General features: G+C 45.0%; 1 protein-coding gene across 1 annotated transcript in view; it reads right to left on the bottom strand.

The window, feature by feature from the left end:
* The window catches only part of MRPS27 (mitochondrial ribosomal protein S27), a 116,493-nt gene extending 97,057 nt beyond the window's left edge, over positions 1–19,436 (bottom strand). The window contains exons 1-2 of the mRNA XM_077287901.1: positions 19,288–19,436; positions 15,909–15,986 (exon numbers count right to left, since the gene is read on the bottom strand). Of these exons, the coding sequence (XP_077144016.1) occupies positions 15,909–15,986; positions 19,288–19,363 (154 nt within the window). The 5' untranslated portion in view covers positions 19,364–19,436. The remainder of the gene's footprint in view (positions 1–15,908; positions 15,987–19,287) is intronic.
* Positions 19,437–22,854: the final 3,418 nt, after the last annotated feature.

Genomic DNA, 22,854 nt, shown 5'->3' with positions numbered 1-22,854 from the left:
ATATGTGGTGAGCATTTTGAACACCCAAGTGCTTCACAGAAGTTTGAAGCAGAGCCATGAAAATAAAAAATAATTTTTTTCCCCACAAAAATGATTTTTTAGCCCCCAATTTTTTTTTTCACAAGGGTAACAGGAGAAACTGGACCCCAAACGTTGTTGTCCAATCAGTCCTGAGTACGCCGATACCCCATGTGTGGGTAAACCACTGTTTGGGCGCACGGCAGAGCTCAGAAGGGAGGGAGCACCAATTGACTTTTTGAACGCAAAATTGGCTGTCGCGTTTGGAGACCCCCTGATGTACCTAAACAGTGGAAACCCCCCTATTCTAACTCCAACCGTAACCCCAACACACACCCCTAACGCTAATCCCAACCCAATCCATAACCCTAATCAAAACCCTAACCCCAAAACACCGCTAACCCTAATCCCAACCCTAACCATAACCATAATCACAACCCTAACCCTAATCCCAACCCTAACCCTAACCAAATCCCTAAACTAAACACACCCCTAATCATAATCTCAACCCTAACCTCAAACCTAACCCTAATCCCAAACCTAACCCTAATCCCAAAAGTAATCCTAATGCCAACCTTAACCCTAATACCAACCCTAACCCTAATCCAAACCAGGGCTGTGGAGTCAGTAAGCCACAGTTGCGACTCAGATTCCGACTCCTGGATTTTATCAGGTTCCGACTCCGACTCTGGCTCTCGGCTCCTTCATAAATGGCCAAATCGTAACAATAAATTTACTGTTGTAAAATATTAACATCGTGCTTATTCAGTTTCTCACCATCATATAAGTAATCAGACCACTTAGAGCAAAAACTATATTTATTAGAATACAATTAGAATATAGCAAATAACGTTTATAAACTATTCTAAACTCTTGTAAGTAAATATGCAATAAACACTGTTATGCAGTTAATAAGAAGAAATCTATAAATTTGTCCTCAGAAAAAGTATTGCCTCTGTCAGATCCTCCTTCATGGATGCCCTCAAATCTGATCTAATTATTTTGAGAGCAGAGAACAACCTCTCTACACTAACTTGGGTTGGTGGCAAAGCAGTAACCACTCGGGCAACATCTCTGACAATGTCAGGATACAGAGGAATCGCTTGTTGCACTGTTATTTTTGATGAACGGTCAAATTTCTCAATTTCTTTTAGTGCACATGAAAAATTCTGCTGAAATGTACTGGCTGTGTTCTTTGATGGTGTAGAGATTAGACTGAAAGAATCCATTGTATCTTTCTCCTGAAACATCTGGCTCATATCAAGAAACTTGAGCAAGTTGACATTTCCTTTTTATGCACGCATTCCTTCTGTTATTATAGCCTTTTACCTACATACTAGAGGTTGTAAATTTCACAGTATAGATAAGCTTTGTAAGAGAATGTGAAATAATGAGCGCTTGTGCGCATGTCTGTAAATGCATAACTCTTTTTATAAAGGAGGGGTAAAGCCCAGAGAGTCAGACGCGCTCCTGAGCTTCCCCTGTATATGATCACACAATACTTTGTTTGCGTGTCATTTACCTGGAAGCTTACCTCCAGTAAGCCAGGGACTGAGAAGGACTTAACATTTCTTTGGCGCCCGAACAGGGACCTGAGATAAGAGTATTTGCTCGAGATTTACCTGCGGATACGGACAACGGAGATCTGGGATAATGGACGGCAAATGAACTGAAAAACCTGGCCAGGTAAGAGACATTATTAGTTCTCTTTTATCTGCCCTGTATTATCCGAAAGATCTCTATGAGCCGTGTCACGCTGGGTTAGTCTAGTAGTGAGTAGATACCTATAAAACTCGGGTTACCATATTGTATAGACTTATGAGTCCTGTCCCTGGCAGTGTGTGAACAGTGTGAAGGTTGTGGTATGTTGTGAAAGAAGAGCAAAAGTGCATAGAAAAATAAGCCGAAATAGTTGGGGTATAAGCCTTATACACGGAAGTCAGCCTAACTGGGTCATGTGGTTGCGTTCTTCTTCTCCGCCCATGCTTGACTATTCATTAAGTGCTTAACCTCCTTCATTTCTGGATAAGGTTTGATAGAATGAGCCCAGGACGCGGAATCATGAGCCTGGGACAAGTATGATATCTGAGACTGAGAGTTTTGTGATCTGTTTGGTGTTGCTGATCCTGTTTGCGTGCATTGTAGGAATCAAGTTTATTCTGCACATTAGAAAGAATGGAGCAGATCAGCCCTTCAATATTTTAGCTCCCTAGGAGAGAAGGCAACGAGACGCCACCAACAGAGGAAGTGGTTGTCCAAACGTCACCTAGGGTAGTCATAGCTAATATTGAAAAGAAAAATGGGAAATAAACAGACCAAAACTGTCTTAGGACAAGTGGAAGCAGCAGATATCATACAGGAAAGATGTGGAAAGACAGTCAGAAGGCAGATTAGAAGGGTAAGAGAAAAATTGGGAATTTCAGAAGCACTTATGTTTAGTACAGAATGGGAAAGACTGAGTAAAGAACGAGGTGGAATTATCAAAGACAATGGGTGGGAAGAAATCATACACTGTATGATAGAGGTCTCATTAGGACCTAAATGTTTTGCATCCAGATTTTTGTATGCCAGAGGTGCCCCAACATGTCTGTTAGGAACTGATGTATTAAAGAAATTAGAAGCTAACATCAAATTTAGGGAAGATGGCACAGTTATGCTGACTATCCCTGATGATGCAGAATCATTAGAACAATATGTCAGAATTCAGGCTTTTGAGGATTATACTGAAGAAAAAGAGTACACCACAGATCTAGACCTCTCAACGGTCCCAGAAACACTGTGGGCACAGGGTGACACTGATGTGGGATTATTGCATATTTCTCCTGTAAAATTATCTGTGCAACCAGGAACTGTTCTCCCACAGCTCAGACAATACCCTGTGAGTGCCCAGCAGGAATTAGCGATTACAAAACAGATAGAGGGATATAGAGAGAAAGGAGTTCTGGTAGAGATACAATCACCTGCTAACACTCCTCTGTATCCAGTCAAGAAGAGAACTTTTGATAAGGGTTCCATGCCCAAATATCGTATGGTACATGATCTAAGAGAAATAAACAAAGTTCTAGATCCAATCACCCCAGTTGTACCCAATCCTCATACGTTACTATCACAGATACCAGCCAGTTCTCAAGTGTTTACTGTAATAGATCTTTCAAATGCATTTTTCTCGGTTCCTTTACACCAAGATAGTTGGCATTTGTTTGCATTTACATTTAAGGGCAAACAGTTGGCGTGGACACGCCTTCCACAGGGAATGATACACTCCCCTACTCTTTATTCAAATGCCCTACAAACAGTCCTTCAGAGGTTTGAACCCGAACCACAGGTAGTAATTTTGCAGTATGTGGATGACCTACTACTTTGCTGCCCAGATCTAGAAACCGCAGAAAGGTCCACTGTAAGTTTACTATGTTTTCTAGAAAAAGAAGGGTGTAAAGTGAATAGACAAAAGCTACAAGTTTGTCAGACCAAAGTGGTCTTTCTAGGTCATTGCATTTCTCAAGGTAAAAAGCATCTTACACCTCAAAGAACTGAAGCAATAAGACAGATGAATGAGCCTAGAAATCATAAACAGCTACGAGCATTTTTAGGAATAGTGTCTCATTGTAGACAATGGATTATACATGCCAGTCAACTAATGCAATCACTGTATGACTGTGTAAAAAGTGAACCTTATTTGTTGACAAAAGAAGGTCAGATTTCGTTCCAACAATTAAAAGATGCCCTTGTTTCAGCTCCAGCGTTAGGGCTACCAGACTACACCAAACCATTTCAGCTTATGGCTGCAGAAGTTGATTCTCATGCTACAGGAGTTCTTACCCAGAAGCATGCAGGGAAACAAAGACCAATTGCATATCTTTCAGCAAGGTTAGATCCAGTAGCTAGGGCAGCGCCAACCTGTGTACATGTGGTTGTTGCTGTCTCACTATTGTTGGACAAAGCATCAGAAATTGTCCTAGAGCATCCACTCACAGTTCAAACCACACATGATGTTTATGGGATATTAAACCAGGTCCAACCAAAACACATTTCCATGGCCAGACATTTGCGGCTACAGTGTTCTTTGCTGCTCCCCTCTACTATCACATTTGCAAGGCTTCAGACTCTCAATTTAGCTACACTGCTACCTCTCGAGTCTGAAGGGGGGAATAAGGACACTGATCCACACGCAAATTTTTTCCCTACAGATACACATGATTGTACAGAGCTCATTTTACAAGAAACGGTAGGCTTACCCAATGTATCCGAAACACCACTTCAAAACCCAGATTTAGAGCGGTTTATAGACGGTAGTAGGTTTGCAGATGACACAGGTAACTTTCATACAGGGTATGCAGTTGTGTCAGAATCTGAAACTCTCAAAGCAGAACCACTTCCATCAAAACAGTCTGCACAAGAAGCAGAACTAACAGCATTGATTGAAGCGCTAAAAATAGCTGAGAATCAGACAGCTAATATATACACTGATTCTAGGTATGCACATGGTATTGTGTTTGACTTTGGAGTAATCTGGAGAGCTAGAGGTTATATGACAGCGTCAGGACAACCTGTAAAACATGCTTCTCTGATCAAACAGATCTTAGAGGCTGCACAAGAAACAAAAGAAGTAGCAGTAATTAAGGTAGCTGCACATGTGAGACTCGACACTAGGGAATCTAGGGGAAATGATAGGGCTGATAAAGCAGCCAAGGCAGCAGCGGTCAAACCCTTACAGCAGGTTCATACTGTAAACCCCACAGAAAATACTGAAGATAGACTGAGACAAGCACAGGAAGATGCAGGAGAAGAGGAGAGGGACAGGTGGAAAAAGGAAGGGGCAGAAGAACAAGCAGGAATTTGGAAGAAAGATGGACTAATATGTCTGCCTAGAGCCTGGTACCCGATTGTAGTTGGTGGACTGCACCACCCTACTCATGTGTCTGCAAATGCAATGACACTACTGGCAAAGCAAGTCTGGTTGGCTCCAGGTTTTGGCAACTACGCAAGAGACTATTGTGCTGCATGCGTTATATGCCTGGCACATAATCCCGGACAGACGACAAAGACCCCTATGAAGCACCACGTCCGACCTCTCTATCCGTTTCAGCGATTACAAATAGACTTTATCCAGCTGCCAAAAAGTAATGGGTATGAGTATGTGTTGGTGTGTGTGGACATGTTCTCAGGGTGGCCAGAGGCCTATCCAGTTCGGAAGGCTTCAGCTAAAAACACTGCTGTAAAGCTAGTTGCCGAACTGATACCCCGTTACGGTCTCCCTGAAGTGATCGAGTCAGATAGGGGTACTCATTTTACTGGAGAAATATTTCAAAATGTACTGAAAATGTTGGGTGTTGAAAGTCAGTTACACACTCCATACCATCCTCAAAGTTCTGGTAAGGTGGAACGCATGAATGGAACTTTAAAATTAAAAATACAGAAAGCCATGGCTGAAACAGGAAAGCCTTGGACAGAATGCCTTCCACTGGCCCTTTACTCAATACGCAATACCCCAAGGGGTAAGACTAAACTGTCTCCATATGAAATTTTGTTTGGCAGGACTGCCAATTTAGGATGTTATTTTCCACAACAACTTGTGTTAAATATTGAGTCATTGACTTCTTATGTGCAAAACCTCCAGAAACAATTAACTAAGGTGCATGCACAAGTTTTTGCTTCCCTTCCAGATCCTGACAACATTGAAGGAAGTCACAAGTTGGAACCAGGTGATCAAGTCTATGTAAAAAGACACACCAGAAAGGCTCTTGAACCAAGATTTGACGGACCCTTCCAAGTCCTGTTGACAACACCTACATCAGTCAAGCTTGAAGGAAAGGCATCATGGATACATGCAAGCCACTGCAAAAAAGCAGTACAAAACTCATGATATTGATGTTAATAGTATTATGAGTATGACATTTAAATTAAAGGATGTACAACGACTCAGAGATCAGTATGACAAAGATAATGACCAGAATAAGGATAGCTGGTGGTCAGATACCTTTTCTTTTCTTAACCCAGCCAACTGGTTCAGAGGAATCGGTGGGTGGGTTGCTGGGATTATGCAGAGCATAATACATATAGTTATGATTATTGTAGTCATATACGTACTATTCCAGATTGTGCTCAAGGGTATCTCAGTATGCACAGATAAACTTTGTGTAATAGATGCAAGAGTATAAAGTTTTTTTTCTTTCTCCTTTATTCTTATGTTATCCTCTAGTGATTCTGATTAATATTACTGTACTAATTTTTGTTTTTATATTTTAGTATACTGCTAAAGAAGAAAATAATTTGCGATAGAAGAATTAATACTAGATTTGATTCTCTTATTAATAATATAAGTGTGTGCATGTGTAATACCAAAAATAAAGGCTTTGTCTTTGGCCCTATGGTAATAAATAAAAGGAATATGTCAAAGGGGGGAATTGTAGAGATTAGACTGAAAGAATCCATTGTATCTTTCTCCTGAAACATCTGGCTCATATCAAGAAACTTGAGCAAGTTGACATTTCCTTTTTATGCACGCATTCCTTCTGTTATTATAGCCTTTTACCTACATACTAGAGGTTGTAAATTTCACAGTATAGATAAGCTTTGTAAGAGAATGTGAAATAATGAGCGCTTGTGCGCATGTCTGTAAATGCATAACTCTTTTTATAAAGGAGGGGTAAAGCCCAGAGAGTCAGACGCGCTCCTGAGCTTCCCCTGTATATGATCACACAATACTTTGTTTGCGTGTCATTTACCTGGAAGCTTACCTCCAGTAAGCCAGGGACTGAGAAGGACTTAACAATGGGGATGACTCTTGTTCTATGCGGGAACGCTTTGCACGGTCCTTGTGATCCAAATATTTTTTTAAATTAAATTCTTCATCAGTTGATGAGGGTGAAGATGTGGCAGGACGACCAAATTCTTCTTGTTCCTCCTGACTGTTCTGCATCCCTTTCATCCTTACTGCTATTTCAAACAGAGCTTCTTTTCCTTTAGTTAGCTGTTGATCATCTAGAAGAATCCGATGCATTGGGTCTACATTAAACAGCTGCCAAAAGAATGTTATTTTGTAATAGTAGCTCCTCTCTCCGTTTCATTGATGTAGCAATGCCACTTGCAATTAACCCTCCTCTTTGGGACAGGCGAAACATCAGGTTCTTCCACTCCTTTAAGAAAATACCTGGAGTTAAGTCCTCTGCTTGTAACTTTTTAGTCACTGTAAATGGGTGCTCTAGCAATTTTTCCAGCTCAGTCACCTGATTCCACTGACTTTCATTTAGCGTCAGTTGAGGGTTAGCCATGTCTACAAGAAAGGTTTTCAGTTCAACCAAGCGCTGAATCATTAAGTAAGGACTGCCCCATTGTGTGGCTTGATCAATTATTGCCCCTTTTCCAGCACGTCTCTTCAAAATTGAGTCAACTTTAGGGGTTCTGGCAGCAGTAGCCAATTTTCTCACCTTGCCAATCAGTGCAGCAGCATGTCCTTCTTGCAGACTCTCTCTTATAGCCAGCGGTAGCGTATGCACAACACAGCGCATGTGATGAATGAAAGAACGTATTGACACAGTTTCAACAAGATCATCTAAACTATCATGTTGCTGTTCATCTGAAGCAACTTCAGTTTGCTCCTAAGTTACAATACTGTGTTCCTCTATTTCAAACATTTCTGTGTCTGTGGACCCAGAATGTTCTTCTAGCTGCTGGTCACCATCATTACTCTCATTCATTAGCTTAATAGTACTTATCATATTTGAAGCATTGTCAGTTACGACAGAAAGAACTTGCTCTTTTTTAAGTTCATAGTCTTGCAGAACCTTTTCCACCAAGACCTGGAGAAACTCACTGGTGTGATGAGCTTTGGTGTCTTTTACTGCCAGTGTCTTGGTAACTATTTCATTTTTGTCACAAACAAATCGGAAATTGATGGCAAAATAGTTCACTCTGTGACGTGTGCAGGCATCCATTTTAAGAAACAGAAAGCGTCCCTTGAGAGTTTTTTAAGTTCTTCCTTTTGTTTAAAAGCTTCTTGGATTACTAATTTTCTATTACTCTCTCTCTCTCTCCAGAGAAACACCAAGCTTGCGGGCCATTTCCCCATTCAGACACATAAGAGCTAATCGTGAAAATAATGAAATAGGCACACTATCCTTTACAACAAGCTCTATGATCTGTTTTTTAAATGTATCTACTTGTCATTGTCACAGTAACTGTCACTGACAAAATATCTTGCAACTGATGGCTGCAAAGTTCTCTGCTCCTTTGTTTGGCTGGAAGAGCTGGGCACTGGTTCATTGGTTTGGATGCAGTCTCTCTCATCCACTGCTTTCAGTGCTTCTGGATGAAAGCGCTGTAAATGTCTCTTTAGATTAGAAGCACTGGTAGGAGAATTTTTATCTTTGCCTGAATATGCACTGATCTTGGCTTCACAGCATTTGTTTTCGTCTGGATCATTTGTCATACACTGACAGACATAATGTTTTCTATCTTGAGTGATGGTGAAATGTTCAAATACAGCTGATTTAATGTGACGCTTCTTTGACATTCTCAGGTTTTTAATTCTGCATTCACAATCCAAATGACAATTGTTTTTCCTAAAAACAATTGTACAAAATTATTGCCAGGTCGTACAACTGATATAGTGGTCAGTAATACTGTTATTTCTCATGTACTCACAGTTAACTGATGCAAAGTTTGTTGAAAGGATAATACTTCTTACAGTCTTCCTCTTCTGAGAAGCAGCTGTGAGATGCTTGGAAGAGGCACACCTAGTAAACATCTAGTCTAGAGGAGGAGCTTTACTACTAAGAATTTGCAACACATTTTCACTTTCAGTTTCATACATTGTAAGTAGGGGGGTTGGGGCACCATGAGGTTAACCAAGTATAAGATTAGATAAGGGCAGTGGAGAACAGTGACACACAAGAAGTAAGAAATGTCTCTATCTCCAGCAGAACTGCTTATCACTGTTGTTCATAGTTTGATAGAACATATATATTTGAGTAACATTTATAAAATTCATATGAAAGTTCAATTATGAAATATTAATACATTTTTTTAAAGCTGGAGTCGGAGTCGGTACATTTCTACTGACTCCAACCAAAACTAACTCTGACTCCACAGCCCTGATCCAAACCCTAATCCCAACCCTAACCCCAACTCTAACCCTAACTTTAGCCCCAACCCTAACCCTAAGTTTAGCCCCAACCCTAACCCTAAGTTTAGCCCCAACCCTAGCCCTAAGTTTAGCCCCAACCCTAACCCTTGCCCTAATTGGAAAATAGAAATATATACTTTTTTTATTTTATAATTTTTTCCTAACTAAGGGGGTGGTAAAGAGGGGGGGGGGGGAGGTTATTTACTATTTTTTTTATTTTGATCACTGTGATAGGATCTCACAGTGACCAAAATAAAACAAGAGGAAGAATCTTCCTCTGGCGGCCGGCATATCATGTCGGGCGCACTGCGCATGCACCCGCCATTTTCTTCCCGGAGGAAGAAGCCGGCGGCCATGAGGGGACGGAGAAGGACCCAGGGACACCGGTAAGTATGACAGGGTTCCCGAATCCCCCTATTTCTCTGTCCTCTGATGTGCGATCACATCAGAGGACAGAGAATGACACGCTTTTTTGGGGGGTTTTTTGCGGTCGCCCGGAAGCCGAGACCCCAAGGATCTTCCGGGTGCCGGTAGCACTGCGCATGCGCCCGAAAAAATTTTCCCGGAAAAAGATGGCGTCGCCCATCGGGAGCCACGAGGAGCATCGGGGGAGATGGGTGAGTATCGGGGGGCTATTGGGGACCCTATTTCTCTGTCCTGTGATGTGCGATCACATCGGATGACAGAGAAATTTAATGGGGAATCGCGTTTGGGTTTTTTTGCGGCCGCCGGTATACTGTTATTTACCGGCGATCGCAACCCGGGGGTCGGTAAAAACCGACCAGAATCATGTTCTCTGGGGTCTCGGCTACCCCCCGGCAACTGAGACCCCAGAAAAATTCACACTCTGGGGGGCTATACACTTTTTCCACAGTGCCGTTAATTAATGGTGCTGTGGTTTAAGTACCCTTAACTGCCGTTAAAAGGAGTATCGGCAGTCGTTAAGGGGTTAAAAGAATCCCAAACCCTTCTCTCAACAGCTTTCATTTTTGTTTCGAACACATCGTCATTCCTCAGTTTCCGAATATCCAGACCCACAAAAATGACTTCCTTCAGTTTTGCTTCTGACAGTCCCTTAAACTTGGTTCAAAGGTACTTAAAAGTCTCACCATCTTTCAGTAAAGCTTTCACCAACTGTTTCATCAGTCCAAGTTTGATGTGGAGTGGTGGCAGGAGAATTTTAGTGCGATCAACTAAACTTTTCCAACTATGTTCTTGAGTCCAGGTTGCAATGACGTTCTCATTGGCCAACTTTTTTGGCTCCAGTGATGGGTCGTATCTCGGCTGTCCCAGTCACACAAAATCATGGGTACTTCGTGTATCTTCCTTGCTGCCAAGGAACAAATAGAGAACTTTCAAATCACCACATACTGACTATCCTTGATCCTCGTAGTTACGTTTCCTGAGAATAAAGTCTAAATTCTCACAGCTTTCCTTCAAGTGCACAGAATGCCCTACAGACACTGAATCATGCTTGCTGCCAATGTGCAGCAGCACAGTTTTCAGACTTTTTTGGATGAATCAATGAAGAGTCTGCACTTGATCACCTTTTACTCAATGTTACATTTTTCCATCAGGCCAGGAACATCACCGCAATACACTAGAGCACAGTCTTGAGAAAAGTATGGAATTAATTCCTTTTCTCTGCTTCTGTACCATGAAAAAATATTTCTAACCAAACTAATGACAACAAGATCATCCACTAAAGGTCACACAAAGGGGTCAAAGTATGGTGCAAGAAAAAACCTGGAGTCCGTGTTTGTGAAAAAACTTTACATGATGAAACTTTTTTGATATTTTTACTGAGTTCAGCGATCAGCAGTATCTACAAATCACCTCTTACTTTTCAAAAACATTTACCCTGGCAGACCTATGATAAAAGCAGTGTATATAGGTACACTCATTTCAGTGAATCCGTCCAAAAACATCTGCCTCTATACATATTTGCACTGGATATACTGGAAGTAATAAAATAGAATAGGGATACCCTCCTGCGCAACGACTGCAGTAAAAGTATATACTGGCCTGAAGGGCGATTACCCCTACCATTGTCTGGAGCAGTGGTCTACCAAAACTACGGCTATCAGAACATGATGTAAAAAATATGTTCTTTGGGGGGTTGAACATAAGGGTAAAAAGCATATTTACCGTATATACTCGAGTATAAGCCGACCCGAGTATAAGCCGACCCCCCTAATTTTGCCACAAAAAACTGGGAAAAATTATTGACTCGAGTATAAGCCTAGGGTGGGAAATGCAGCAGCTACCGGTGAATTTCAAAAATAAAAATAGATGCACCATACCGTTCATTATGGCCCCATAGCTGTGCCATATAGTGCTCTGCACCATCCATTCATTATTGCCCCATAGCTGTACCATAGAAAGCTGTGCCATATAGTGCTCTGCACCGTTCCTTATTGCCCCATAGCTGTGCCATATAGTGCTCTGCACCGTTCCTTATTGCCCCATAGCTGTGCCATATAGTGCTCTGCACCGCTCCTCATTGCCCCATAGCTGTGCCATATAGCGCTCTGCACCGCTCCTTATTGCCCCATAGCTGTACAATAGAAAGCTGTGCCATATAGTGCTCTGCACCGTTCATTATTGCCCCATAGCTGTGCCATATAGTGCTCTGCACCGTTCCTTATTGCCCCATAGCTGTGCCATATAGTGCTCTGCACCGCTCCTTATTGCCCCATAGATGTGCCATAGAAAGCTGTGCCATATAGTGCTCTGCACCGTTCATTATTGCCCCATAGCTGTGCCATATAGTGCTCTGCACCGTTCATAATTGCCCCAAAGCTGTGCCATATAGTGCTCTGCACCGTTCCTTATTGCCCCATAGCTGTGCCATATAGTGCTCTGCACCGTTCATAATTGCCCCATAGCTGTGCCATATAGTGCTCTACACCGTTCCTTATTGCCTCATAGCTGTGCCATAGAAAGCTGTGCCATATAGTGCTCTGCACCGTTCATTATTGCCCCATAGCTGTGCCATATAGTGCTCTGCACCGTTCATAATTGCCCCAAAGCTGTGCCATATAGTGCTCTGCACCGTTCCTTATTGCCCCATAGCTGTGCCATATAGTGCTCTGCACCGTTCATAATTGCCCCATAGCTGTGCCATATAGTGCTCTACACCGTTCCTTATTGCCTCATAGCTGTGCCATATAGTGCTCTGCACCGTTCCTTATTGCCCCATAGCTGTGCCATATAGTGCTCTGCACCGTTCATTATTGCCCCACAGCTGTGCCATATAGTGCTCTGCACCGCTCCTTATTGCCCCATAGCTGTGCCATATAGTGCTCTGCACCGTTCATAATTGCCCCATAGCTGTGCCATATAGTGCTCTGCACCGCTCCTTATTGCCCCATAGCTGTGCCATATAGTGCTCTGCACCGCTCCTTATTGCCCCATAGCTGTGCCATATAGTGCTCTGCACCGCTCCTTATTGCCCCATAGCTGTGCCATATAGTGCTCTGCACCGTTCATAATTGCCCCATAGCTGTGCCATATAGTGCTCTGCACCGTTCCTTATTGCCCCATAGCTGTGCCATATAGTGCTCTGCACCGTTCATTATTGCCCCATAGCTGTGCCATATAGTGCTCTGCACCGTTCATTATTGCCCCATAGCTGTGCCATATAGTGCTCTGCACCGTTCCTTATTGCCCCATAGCTGTGCCATATAGTGCTCTGCACCGTTCATTATTGCTCCATAGCTGTGCCATATAGTGCTCTGCACCGTTCATAATTGCCCCATAGCTGTGCCATATAGTGCTCTGCACCGTTGCCCCATAGCTGTGCCATATAGTGCTCTGCACCGTTGCCCCATAGATGTGCCATAGAAAGCTGTGCCATTGCTGCTGCTGCTGCAATAAAAATAATAAAACACATACTCACCTCTCTTGCTTGCAGCTCCTCAGCGTCCCGGCGTCTCTCCGCACTGACTGATCAGGCAGAGGGCGGCGCGCACACTATATGCGTCATCGCGCCCTCTGACCTGAACAGTCAGTGCGGAGAGACGCTGGGAAGACAGAGCGGCGCCCGGCGTGTGGAACGCGGACAGGTAAATATGACATACTTACCTGCTCCCGGCGTCCCGCTCCTTCCCCCGGACAGATGGTCTTCGGTGCCGCAGCCTCTTCCTCTATCAGCGGTCACTGGCACCGCTGATTAGAGAAATGAATAGGCGGCTCCACCCCTATGGGAGGTGGAGCCGCCTATTCATTTCTCTAATGAGCGGTCCCACGTGACCGCTGAACAGGGGAAGAGCTGCGGCACCCGGAGACCGTGGGACGGGCAGGGGGAGCGCCAGGAGCCCCGGAAGCAGGTAAGTATGCCTCAGCGCCCTCTCCCCCTCACCCGCCGACCGTGACTCGAGTATAAGCCGAGAGGGGCACTTTCAGCCCAAAAATTTGGGCTGAAAATCTCGGCTTATACTCGAGTATATACTGTAATTTCCTTATTAAAGTAAACTCTGAGCAATCTCCAGGTCTGGACTAGAACCAGAATTAGTATATAAAAAAAAAAAAATACTAAACTTTCATAAATGAAACAGAACTTAGGCAATAGCCTCCCCTAGTGTTCACAAGGCAAAGGGCAACAGAAGAAAAACAGGCACACTTTTTTCTTTGTAAAATTGTGTGGAATCAAACAGGTAAAACTGTGCATCTATGTAGGAAAGTGAACTCTTTTAGTGATACAGTAAAAAAGTCTCATCAACCTCTATAGAGGAGCTATTTTAGAAATGTTCATAAAGAACCCAAGAACTTGAAATTTTATGTTGTAGGCCAATGTATTAAACACCGTATTTTTCAGACTATAAGCATCGGGTCACAGGAGGCTGGAGCCGGTGGTTGCTGCTAATCAGAAATGAATATGCACTGCAGTCCACACCCATGGGCGTGAAATGCAATGCATATTCATTTTTCTGGCATCCTGGTATAAATAGCCCCATCCTGTTCCTGGTATTATTGGTCCCCTCCTTTTTCTTTTATAATTGGCCCCATCCTATTCCTGGTATCCATGGCTCCATCAGGAAGATTAAAAAACAAACAAACAAACCATTACACTCACCTACACAGCGCTCCCTCGCAGCGTCCTGCTCCGGTGCCAGCAGATGCTTATTGTAAGCAGCGCATGGCAGGGACGTCATGTGCTGCTCACAAGCAGAGCACAGCTGCAGGAACACTCACCGGGACCGTTCATTGCAGAGAGAGGTGAGTATCCATTCCTCTTCAGTAGCACGCACTGTCAGCCGCCTGTTTCCTGCTGTGGCCGGCGGTCACGTGTGCCGATACCTATGAGAAATGAATATTCAGAATATTATTTGTCAGCACACGTGGCTGCCGGCCGCAGCAGGAAGTCTCCAGCTGACAGTGCGTGCTACTGAAGAGAAATGGATACTCACCGCTCTCTGCAATGAACGGTCCCGGTGAGTATTCTGGCAGCTGTGCTCTGCTTGTGGGCAGCGCATGACGTCCCTGCCATGCGCTGCTTACAATAAGCATCTGCTGGCACCGCAGCAGGACGCTGCGAGGGAGCGCCATGTACGTGAGTGTAATGTTTTGTTTGTTTTTTAATCTTTCCTGATGGGGCCATGGATACCAGGAACGGGAAGGGACCAATCAATTATAAAAGAAAAAGGATGGTGCCAATCATACCAGGAACGGGACGATTTATACCAGAAAAAGGATGGGACCAATCATACCAGGAACGTGATGGGCCATGCATACCAGGATAGAGATGAGGGGTTCATGTGTATCAGAATGGGGATGAAGGGACCATATATACCAGGATGGGGATATTACAGTACAGAATTGACTATTTTTTGCTTCAATTTTTTTTCCCTAATTTCCTCCTCTAAAACCTAGGTGCATCTTATGGTCCGATGCATCTTATAGTCCGAAAAATACGGTATATAAGGATGCTCAATCTTTACATTAGCAAAGAAGGTAAGACACAAAGCTTTATAAAAATTATTCTATTTTATTCAGTCTGTATCCCATAATAGCGCTTTAGTTGCATTTCCTAATTTTGTAGGTTTTTCCACTATGAATACATGAAAGCGTTTTTTCACGTCCTGCCTGCCTTAGGTGGAACTGAGACATCTACGTTTTACAATCCAGAAACGGTACACAAAGCACTGATAAAACACGGGTGTCCTGACCCAAAATTGAAGCCTCATATATGGCTTTTAGCTCGGGTGCGGTCTGTCTACACACTATGAAACATGGACATCTGAATTGACGCTAAGAAACGGATACTAAGAGTTGCATTCATATTACAATATAATTCCTATAATCCAGTGGATAGCGGCTAGATTATCACACTGTGATAGAAAAGTATATCCCGATTGTGTCTCTCTACATAGTTTTCTGCATCTGAGAAATTGCACATTCTACAGCCGTTTTGTACTGAAAACAAGTCCGAGATCATGAGACTTTCTGGGTCTGAGAAATTATACAGTACAATCAGATGCCCTCCCGCACTAATTTCTGACTGCTGCGTTTTTGATACAGGTGGCACCACGGACTCATGGTCACTAACAGCTGCCTGTAGTGTCAATCACAGGGCACAAAAAGACAACATCTCACTAATCTTCCTGATGATGTAACCTTTTGTATCAGTGATTGTAGAGTATATGCAAAAACCAGACTAGTGTCATGGCAATGTCAATGTCATAGCAAAATGTTTGAGGTTCAGGTGTGGAGGGACACGAACTCCTATAGCATAATATAATTTACTGATCTTACCAGGACTTACCTAAATCATGGGTCTCTTTCTCCCATTTCTCCCATGCTTTGTCATTGATGTATGCTGGAGAAAGTAGGAACCTTTTTCCTGCAGAATAAAGAAGCCACTGAGTAAATGACACATAGGGTCACAGGTATATGGGCATTTCAGGGCATGTACTGCATTCAGGTCTGTAGTTAGGGAAGGCCTTTATTATAGTTCGGACTCAGGGTGCTGCACACATTACAGGAGACCTAATGGGGTATTTGAGAGACCCCATGTACAACTACCTAGATGCCACTGTTGCTATTGCGTGGCTGCTGCGCTGGCATGTCAGATGTGTATTATAGTAGGCATCTGTTGCTGATCACAATGATAACTCCGGCAAAAGCTGGGTGCATGAATGAGTTAACATATAGCAAATTAGAGGTATTGCTCATTTGAAAAAAAAAAAAATTTTTTATTTGAAATATAATTATACACAGCAGACTAATAAACCTAAATGAAAAAAAAAAAAGAAGATGCACTGATCCTACCAGCTCCACATCACTGCTTTGTTTAGTCACAGAAGGCAGTTTCTAATGTTGGCACATGACCAGGGCAGAGTGTAAAGAGGAAGGCTGACCGGCCAATCTGAATATTTAACCCACTCCTCTATCTATTCAGCAGCCATTTCAGAACATGAGGTTGGGATAACCATTAAAATGAACAGTCAGCTAGTCCCCCTCCTACATGCTAATGACTGGGAGAGGGAGGACTCATGTTTATGAAAAGATGAAAATGGAGATGCTAGGACTGCTTGCAATATAAAGAGATGAAGGCAGCTTTACAATGATATTGGTAACTTGTATACATTTATATATATAAAAAAATACATCGGAAGATTTATTTTAAGTGGAAAATCTCTTTAAAGTTTATAGGAGAGCGTTTTTTAATCACACCACTTATTTTGTACATGAGTTGAGTGATCTTTTATTTTTTTTACTGCGGATCACAGCATAGGTTGTTATAACATTACATTAGTATGGCAATAACATACATTAAGGACAATGTTTGGGTACAACTAATAACACCATTAACTTTCCAACATATACTTAGGCATCTGAAAAAGAGAGTAAGGGTGTGAACCGGGAAGGAACAACCACGGGAAGGGCAGCATCCAATAAAGGAAAACATCCAATAAAGGAAGACCACCTATGCCAAGCATGGTATCCATCCACAGACAGGTGGATGCTTGGCATAGGTGGTCTTCCTTTATTGGATGTTTTCCTTTATTGGATGCTGCCCTTCCCGTGGTTGTTCCTTCCCGGGGAAAGGCCTGGCTATTCACTGCTTGCGTTGAGAAACACGTGATGGTGTCTCCGCAGCTACTCTACATGCATTTGCATATTTGGGGGCAGTGTTCTGGATCACTGCGTTGAGAAACACGTGATGGTGTCTCCGCGGTGTTGGATGTTTTGGTCTCCCCGAGGTCAATCATCCGTGCCTTTACAGCCTTTTTACTAGGCACTGCCCCTAATAGCCAGTTTCCTACTCCACACTGATGAGGGGCAAAACCCCCAAAACAGCTGTCTGTGGATGGATACCATGCTTGGCATAGGTGGTCTTCCTTTATTGGATGTTTTCCTTTATTGGATGCTGCCCTTCCCGTGGTTGTTCCTTCCCGGGGAAAGGCCTGGTTATTCACTGCTTGCGTTGAGAAACACGTGATGGTGTCTCCGCAGCTACTCTACATCATTGAGTCCCTGTCCTGCATGTTTCATGGCTGTTAAGACACCGAAAAAAAACAAACATGCAAGGATCTGTGACACTCCATCCATACTTGATGCAAACTCGAGTAGTGATCACTTGCACGCAACACTAGCCGTCATATCGTCATTTTATTTTATTTTTTTACTTTTGAAACCCCCCAATTCTAAACCCTAAATCAACCCGTCGCATTTTGGCACTGTCCAGGTTGAAACATATTTATCCCCAGACATTGTTTACGGCATGGGACAGAACGACAGACAGGTGAGGGATATGGTTGTTTTATATTTTTGTTTTATTAAAGGAGACACGGACACTGAACGTTACTGTTTGGGTTTGCCCATCTCTACTTATGACTTTTGGCAAGGCTCCTTAAAGTTACTTTTAAGATTAATACTTCCAATAGGTGGCACTACAGTTACAATCGTCTCCTTCTCTGAAGAGGCAATCTGAATATTTAATTTAAAAGAGAAGCATGCATGACATTTGTGTCCTCGCTCTGACATGCCAGACCTGGTCTGCCACTCTCCACAATGAGATACGTCACCCCTTATATCTCACTCTATAAACAATCACTCATGCTGTCATCCGCCCATGTAAAAAGGCCTTAAAGAGTTTGTCAAGCATAGCTCACTTTTGCCTAGGGAGGACAGTGGCACTTCTGACCTCCACCCCCCAGCAGCACTCACCTCCACCGCCCCCCCAGCAGCACTCGCCTCCACCGCCCCCCCCAGCAGCACTCGCCTCCACCGCCCCCCCAGCAGCACTCGCCTCCACCGCCCCCCCAGCAGCACTCGCCTCCACCGCCCCCCCAGCACCACTCGCCTCCACCGCCCCCCCAGCAGCACTCGCCTCCACCGCCCCCCCAGCAGGACTCGCCTCCACCGCCCCCCCAGCAGGACTCGCCTCCACCGCCCCCCCAGCAGCACTCGCCTCCACCGCCCCCCCAGCAGCACTCGCCTCCACCGCTCCCCAGCAGCGCTCACCTCCACCGCCCCCCCAGCAGCACTCGCCTCCACCGCTCCCCAGCAGCACTCGCCTCCACCGCCCCCCCAGCAGCACTCGCCTCCACCGCCCCCCCAGCAGCACTCGCCTCCACCGCCCCCCCAGCAGCACTCGCCTCCACCGCCCCCCCAGCAGCACTCGCCTCCACCGCCCCCCCAGCAGCACTCGCCTCCACCACGCCCCCAGCAGCACTCGCCTCCACCGCGCCCCTCAGCAGCACTCGCCTCCACCGCCCCCCCCAGCAGCACTCGCCTCCACCGCCCCCCCAGCAGCGCTCACCCCCCCAGCAGCACTTGCATCCACCGCCCCCCCCAGCAGCACTTGCCTTCTGATCACATCTGTTGCTTCCCTTATGTTACATAGAGAAACTGAGAAGCTCTGATCTGAGATGTAACAGCTGCAGCCACAGCTCAGTGTCAGGACTCTGCAGCCCCCGTGTCCCCAGTCACTGACAGCAAGCACAGACTGTGATATTGGTGGGGACACACATGACATCGCCCCCCGCTCATGGACTCTGCCTCTCATGTGCACTGACACTGGAGCGGTCAAAATGTCATGTCAGAGAGGGCAGCGGGTACAACGCCATCATCTCTGCAGCCACCATACAAACGGCCCGCAGCGCTCCGGAAAAGTCCACTCATTACTGCGCTCCTACCTGTCACAGCGGCGCCTAACGAGAGCCCCCGGCGGCGGGAGAGAAGCATGCACCGGCTCAGCATGGAGGCCGCCATCTTGGAACGTCACCTCCTACTGTCCCCTGGTGATGACGTAGTGGGAGGAGCCACCTGAGCCCGGCGTTCGCTGCATCTTCTAGTGCTTTCCGTCAGACTGTCACTCACCAAGAGCGCCCCCTAGCGACATAGGGGCACGTTACACGCACATTTTATTATTAATATTCTGCACAGTTTTATTAACCCCTTCCCCTGCAATCATTCTGCACCTTAATGTCTTCAGCAAGCAATTTTGTTATATATTTAAATGGGTTGTCCAGATAAAAAGTAACATTGCCCCGGGGCTTGAAGAAGAGTTATACGATATCAAAAATAATGATGGACACCCACCCGGATCCAGATCAGGTCATTCTGTGGAAAACGTCATCGCTCATCCAACCACAATACCTCAGTGGCCTGTGATTGGCTGCAGCAGTCAGGTGACTTGAACAGTCTTTAGTAGGAAAATCATTGGATGACGTGCTGCTCAAGTCACCTGACCGCTGCAGCCAATCATAGGCCACTTCAGTCCTGTGGATGGCTGATCGATGACATTTTTGGTTCCGTGCAAACCATGGAGCGGCCTGCACTGGATCAGTCTGGATGCCAGTAGGGGTCATTGATTTTGGTATTTTATAACCCCTAAGCAATGTTACCTTCTGCCAGACAACACGATGAATAGGTTATCATTTTATAGGAATTGTATGTATCGCAGTGAATTTCTTTGGGTGGGTGAGAGGAAGAAACAGGGCCTTCATGTGGATATATCCAGAACTAGAGATGAGCGGATTGCTGGTCTACGGTGCAGGTCGGTGCACACTGGTCATGGACAGGACCGAATTTCCTGATCTTCCTGGATCCTGTGCTCGTCCTTTGATTTGCTGAGCTGGTGAGTCATCACCATTCCGGTGCACAGATGACGTCACGCCAGGCCGGTGAATCAAGCGCTGCAACCAAGGAACCCAAAAGATCAGAAGATTCGCACGGCTCCTGTCTATGCTCAGAGAGCACCGGCCTGTAGCATGGACTGGGATTGCGCTGAGTGATCGATTTGCTCATCTCTATTCAGACAGATGTGGAAAATATTCTGCAAAGTAAGAAAGCTTTAAAAAATCGAAGTGTTAATAGTTTATTTACATCAATAAAATGCAAAGAGAATGAATAAGTGAGAAATCTAAAATATTTGGAGTTATCGCCCTTTGCCTTCAAAACAACGTTTGTAAAGGAACTCAGCAGGGAGGTTGTTCCAAACATGTTGGAGAACTAACCACAGATCTTCTATTGATGTCACTTGTGCAAATTCTTCTATGTCGTCATGTAATCCCAGACAGACTGGATGATGTTTAGATCAGAGGTCTGTGGGGTCGGATCATCACTTGTAGGACTCGTTGTTCTTAATGACAACTTTGGCACATTACAGAACGTCGATGGACTCAAACACGTCACAGAAGACTTCGGCCAATATTAGATTTTTTCTTTAATTTTAGCAGCAACAACGTGTGAGGAATTTCTCTACTCTGTGAGCTCCTGTCACGCTGTGTATTAAGGCTTCCAGCTAACTAAGAATTTCAGCAAAGTTGAGGAGATTTATAGAAATCTCATGCCCACTGTGTCTTCATTTTTTACTTAGCATAAACTGACCTGTGGTGCTTGTTTAAAATTCACAGCATGTCAATTTCTCTTATGCTGAGTCTAAGGCTACTTTCACATTAGCGTCGTGCACTGCACGTCGCAATGCGACGTTGCGGTGCACCGACGCATACTGTGGAAGCGCCGCACAATGGGGGCAGCGGATGCTGTTTTTCTACGCATCCGCTGCCCCATTGTGAGGTGCGGGGAGGAGGGGGCGGAGTTCCGGCCGCACATGCGCGGTCGGAAATGCTGGACACGACGCACCAAAAAACGTTACATGCAACGTTTTTTGGTGGCGATGGCCAACGCAACACGTCGCAACCGTCGCACGACGGTTGCGACGTGTGGCAATGCGTCGCACTGTGTCGCTAATGCAAGTCAATGGAGAAAAAACGCATCCTGCAAGCACTTTTGCAGGATGCGTTTTTTCTACAAAACGACGAATAGCGACGTGCAGTGCACGACGCTAGTGTGAAAGTAGCCTTATTTGCAGATTTTCCCCATAGACTTGTATTAGGCCACGCTCACACGTTGAGTTTTGGTCAGTGTTTTACCTCAGTATTTGGAAGCCAAAACTAGGAGATGAACAGTCTGTGGAAAAGTATAATAGAAACATGTCACCACTTCTGTATTTTTCACCCACTCCTGGTCTTGGACATACTGTATCTACAGTTAAAAAAACAAGCATGCCCTTATGGAATTACTCTTATCAGTGATCTCAGAATTTCCCTTCCAAGGGTAGTGAGTCGCCCGCCAGGGCCGTGGGGTACCCGGTACCGGGCCCAGTGTTCACAGGGGGATGTTACGGTGGTGACCCAGTCCGTGGCCCTGGGCGCCCATGTAAAAGGGAAATTGAATAAAGTTTATGTTCGTGACGCCACCTGTGGTATTCGGTCAGTGGGGACCGACGCTGCCTTAAGGGGTCCTCTGGGGTGATGTTATGGCAGCTAGTTGGTATAACTTCCCACAGGTGAAGTATATCCCCAGGGCTCCCGGTGTGTAGATGGAAGATGGTGGTGAATGATGTGGTAAGGAACAAGGACACAGGTTTGCAGTCTCTTTACCTGGTTTACTGAAGACTTCAGGCAGCCACAGTCCAGGGTACAGATCACAGGACAGGTAGAGTCCGCCCGGCTTGGAAGCAAATCCAGAGTCCCCTTTTCCAGGTGGAGATTAAAGCCTTCCCTCTAGCGCAGTGGTATTGTTGTCCCTTACTGCCTGTGGCTTCAGATAAGGTCCTCACAGTTCTCTCTGTCCCCCATATAGGATAGGACAATACCTGTATGACAGGTAAATCGAGCCTTTTTACAGGGACTCTAGCACGCCCCGGGCTCTATGTGTTACTGTGTCTTCAGATGTGTGTGGCGGACAGGTAACTTGCAATTCAGCTGTCCTGCCGGTCTCTGATGTAAGTCTTAGAGTCCCTTACAACCTCAGTGAGCCGGCTACCGGTTGTCTGCGCTTGGCCAGGGAGACAGTCTGCTCGCTGCTGTCCTCCCCCTGGTGTGCTCGCCTGTGCTCCTCTCTCCTACATACTCACTGCAATATGTCCTGCTTTCGGTATCTTCTCTGTCCAGGAGCTGCAGCACTTTCTCGTGGTTGCACGGCCCCTCTGCTTCCTTTCCCTCTGTCTCTCTGACAGGAACTCATTAACTTTCCCTCCAAACCACAATATATATAGGGGAGTCACCTAGGAATAGGATCAAAAGCTCCCCCTTGTGGCCTGGAGTGTGAACATGTTGCATGTTTGTGTTTACCTGGTCAAAGTTATCCTTCCTTGCCTCCAAGCGTGACATCACTCTCCCCGTGAGAAAAGCAACGCCACTGTGACGACCAGGACCCTGGGGCGCCACAGTAGTCTTCCCAGAAAATTTCTTTCT

This window comes from Ranitomeya variabilis, chromosome 1, assembly GCF_051348905.1.
Source record: "Ranitomeya variabilis isolate aRanVar5 chromosome 1, aRanVar5.hap1, whole genome shotgun sequence".
NCBI lineage: Eukaryota > Metazoa > Chordata > Amphibia > Anura > Dendrobatidae > Ranitomeya > Ranitomeya variabilis.
The sequence above is the reverse complement of the archived record's forward strand: the minus strand, read 5'-3'. Positions and strand labels throughout refer to the sequence as shown.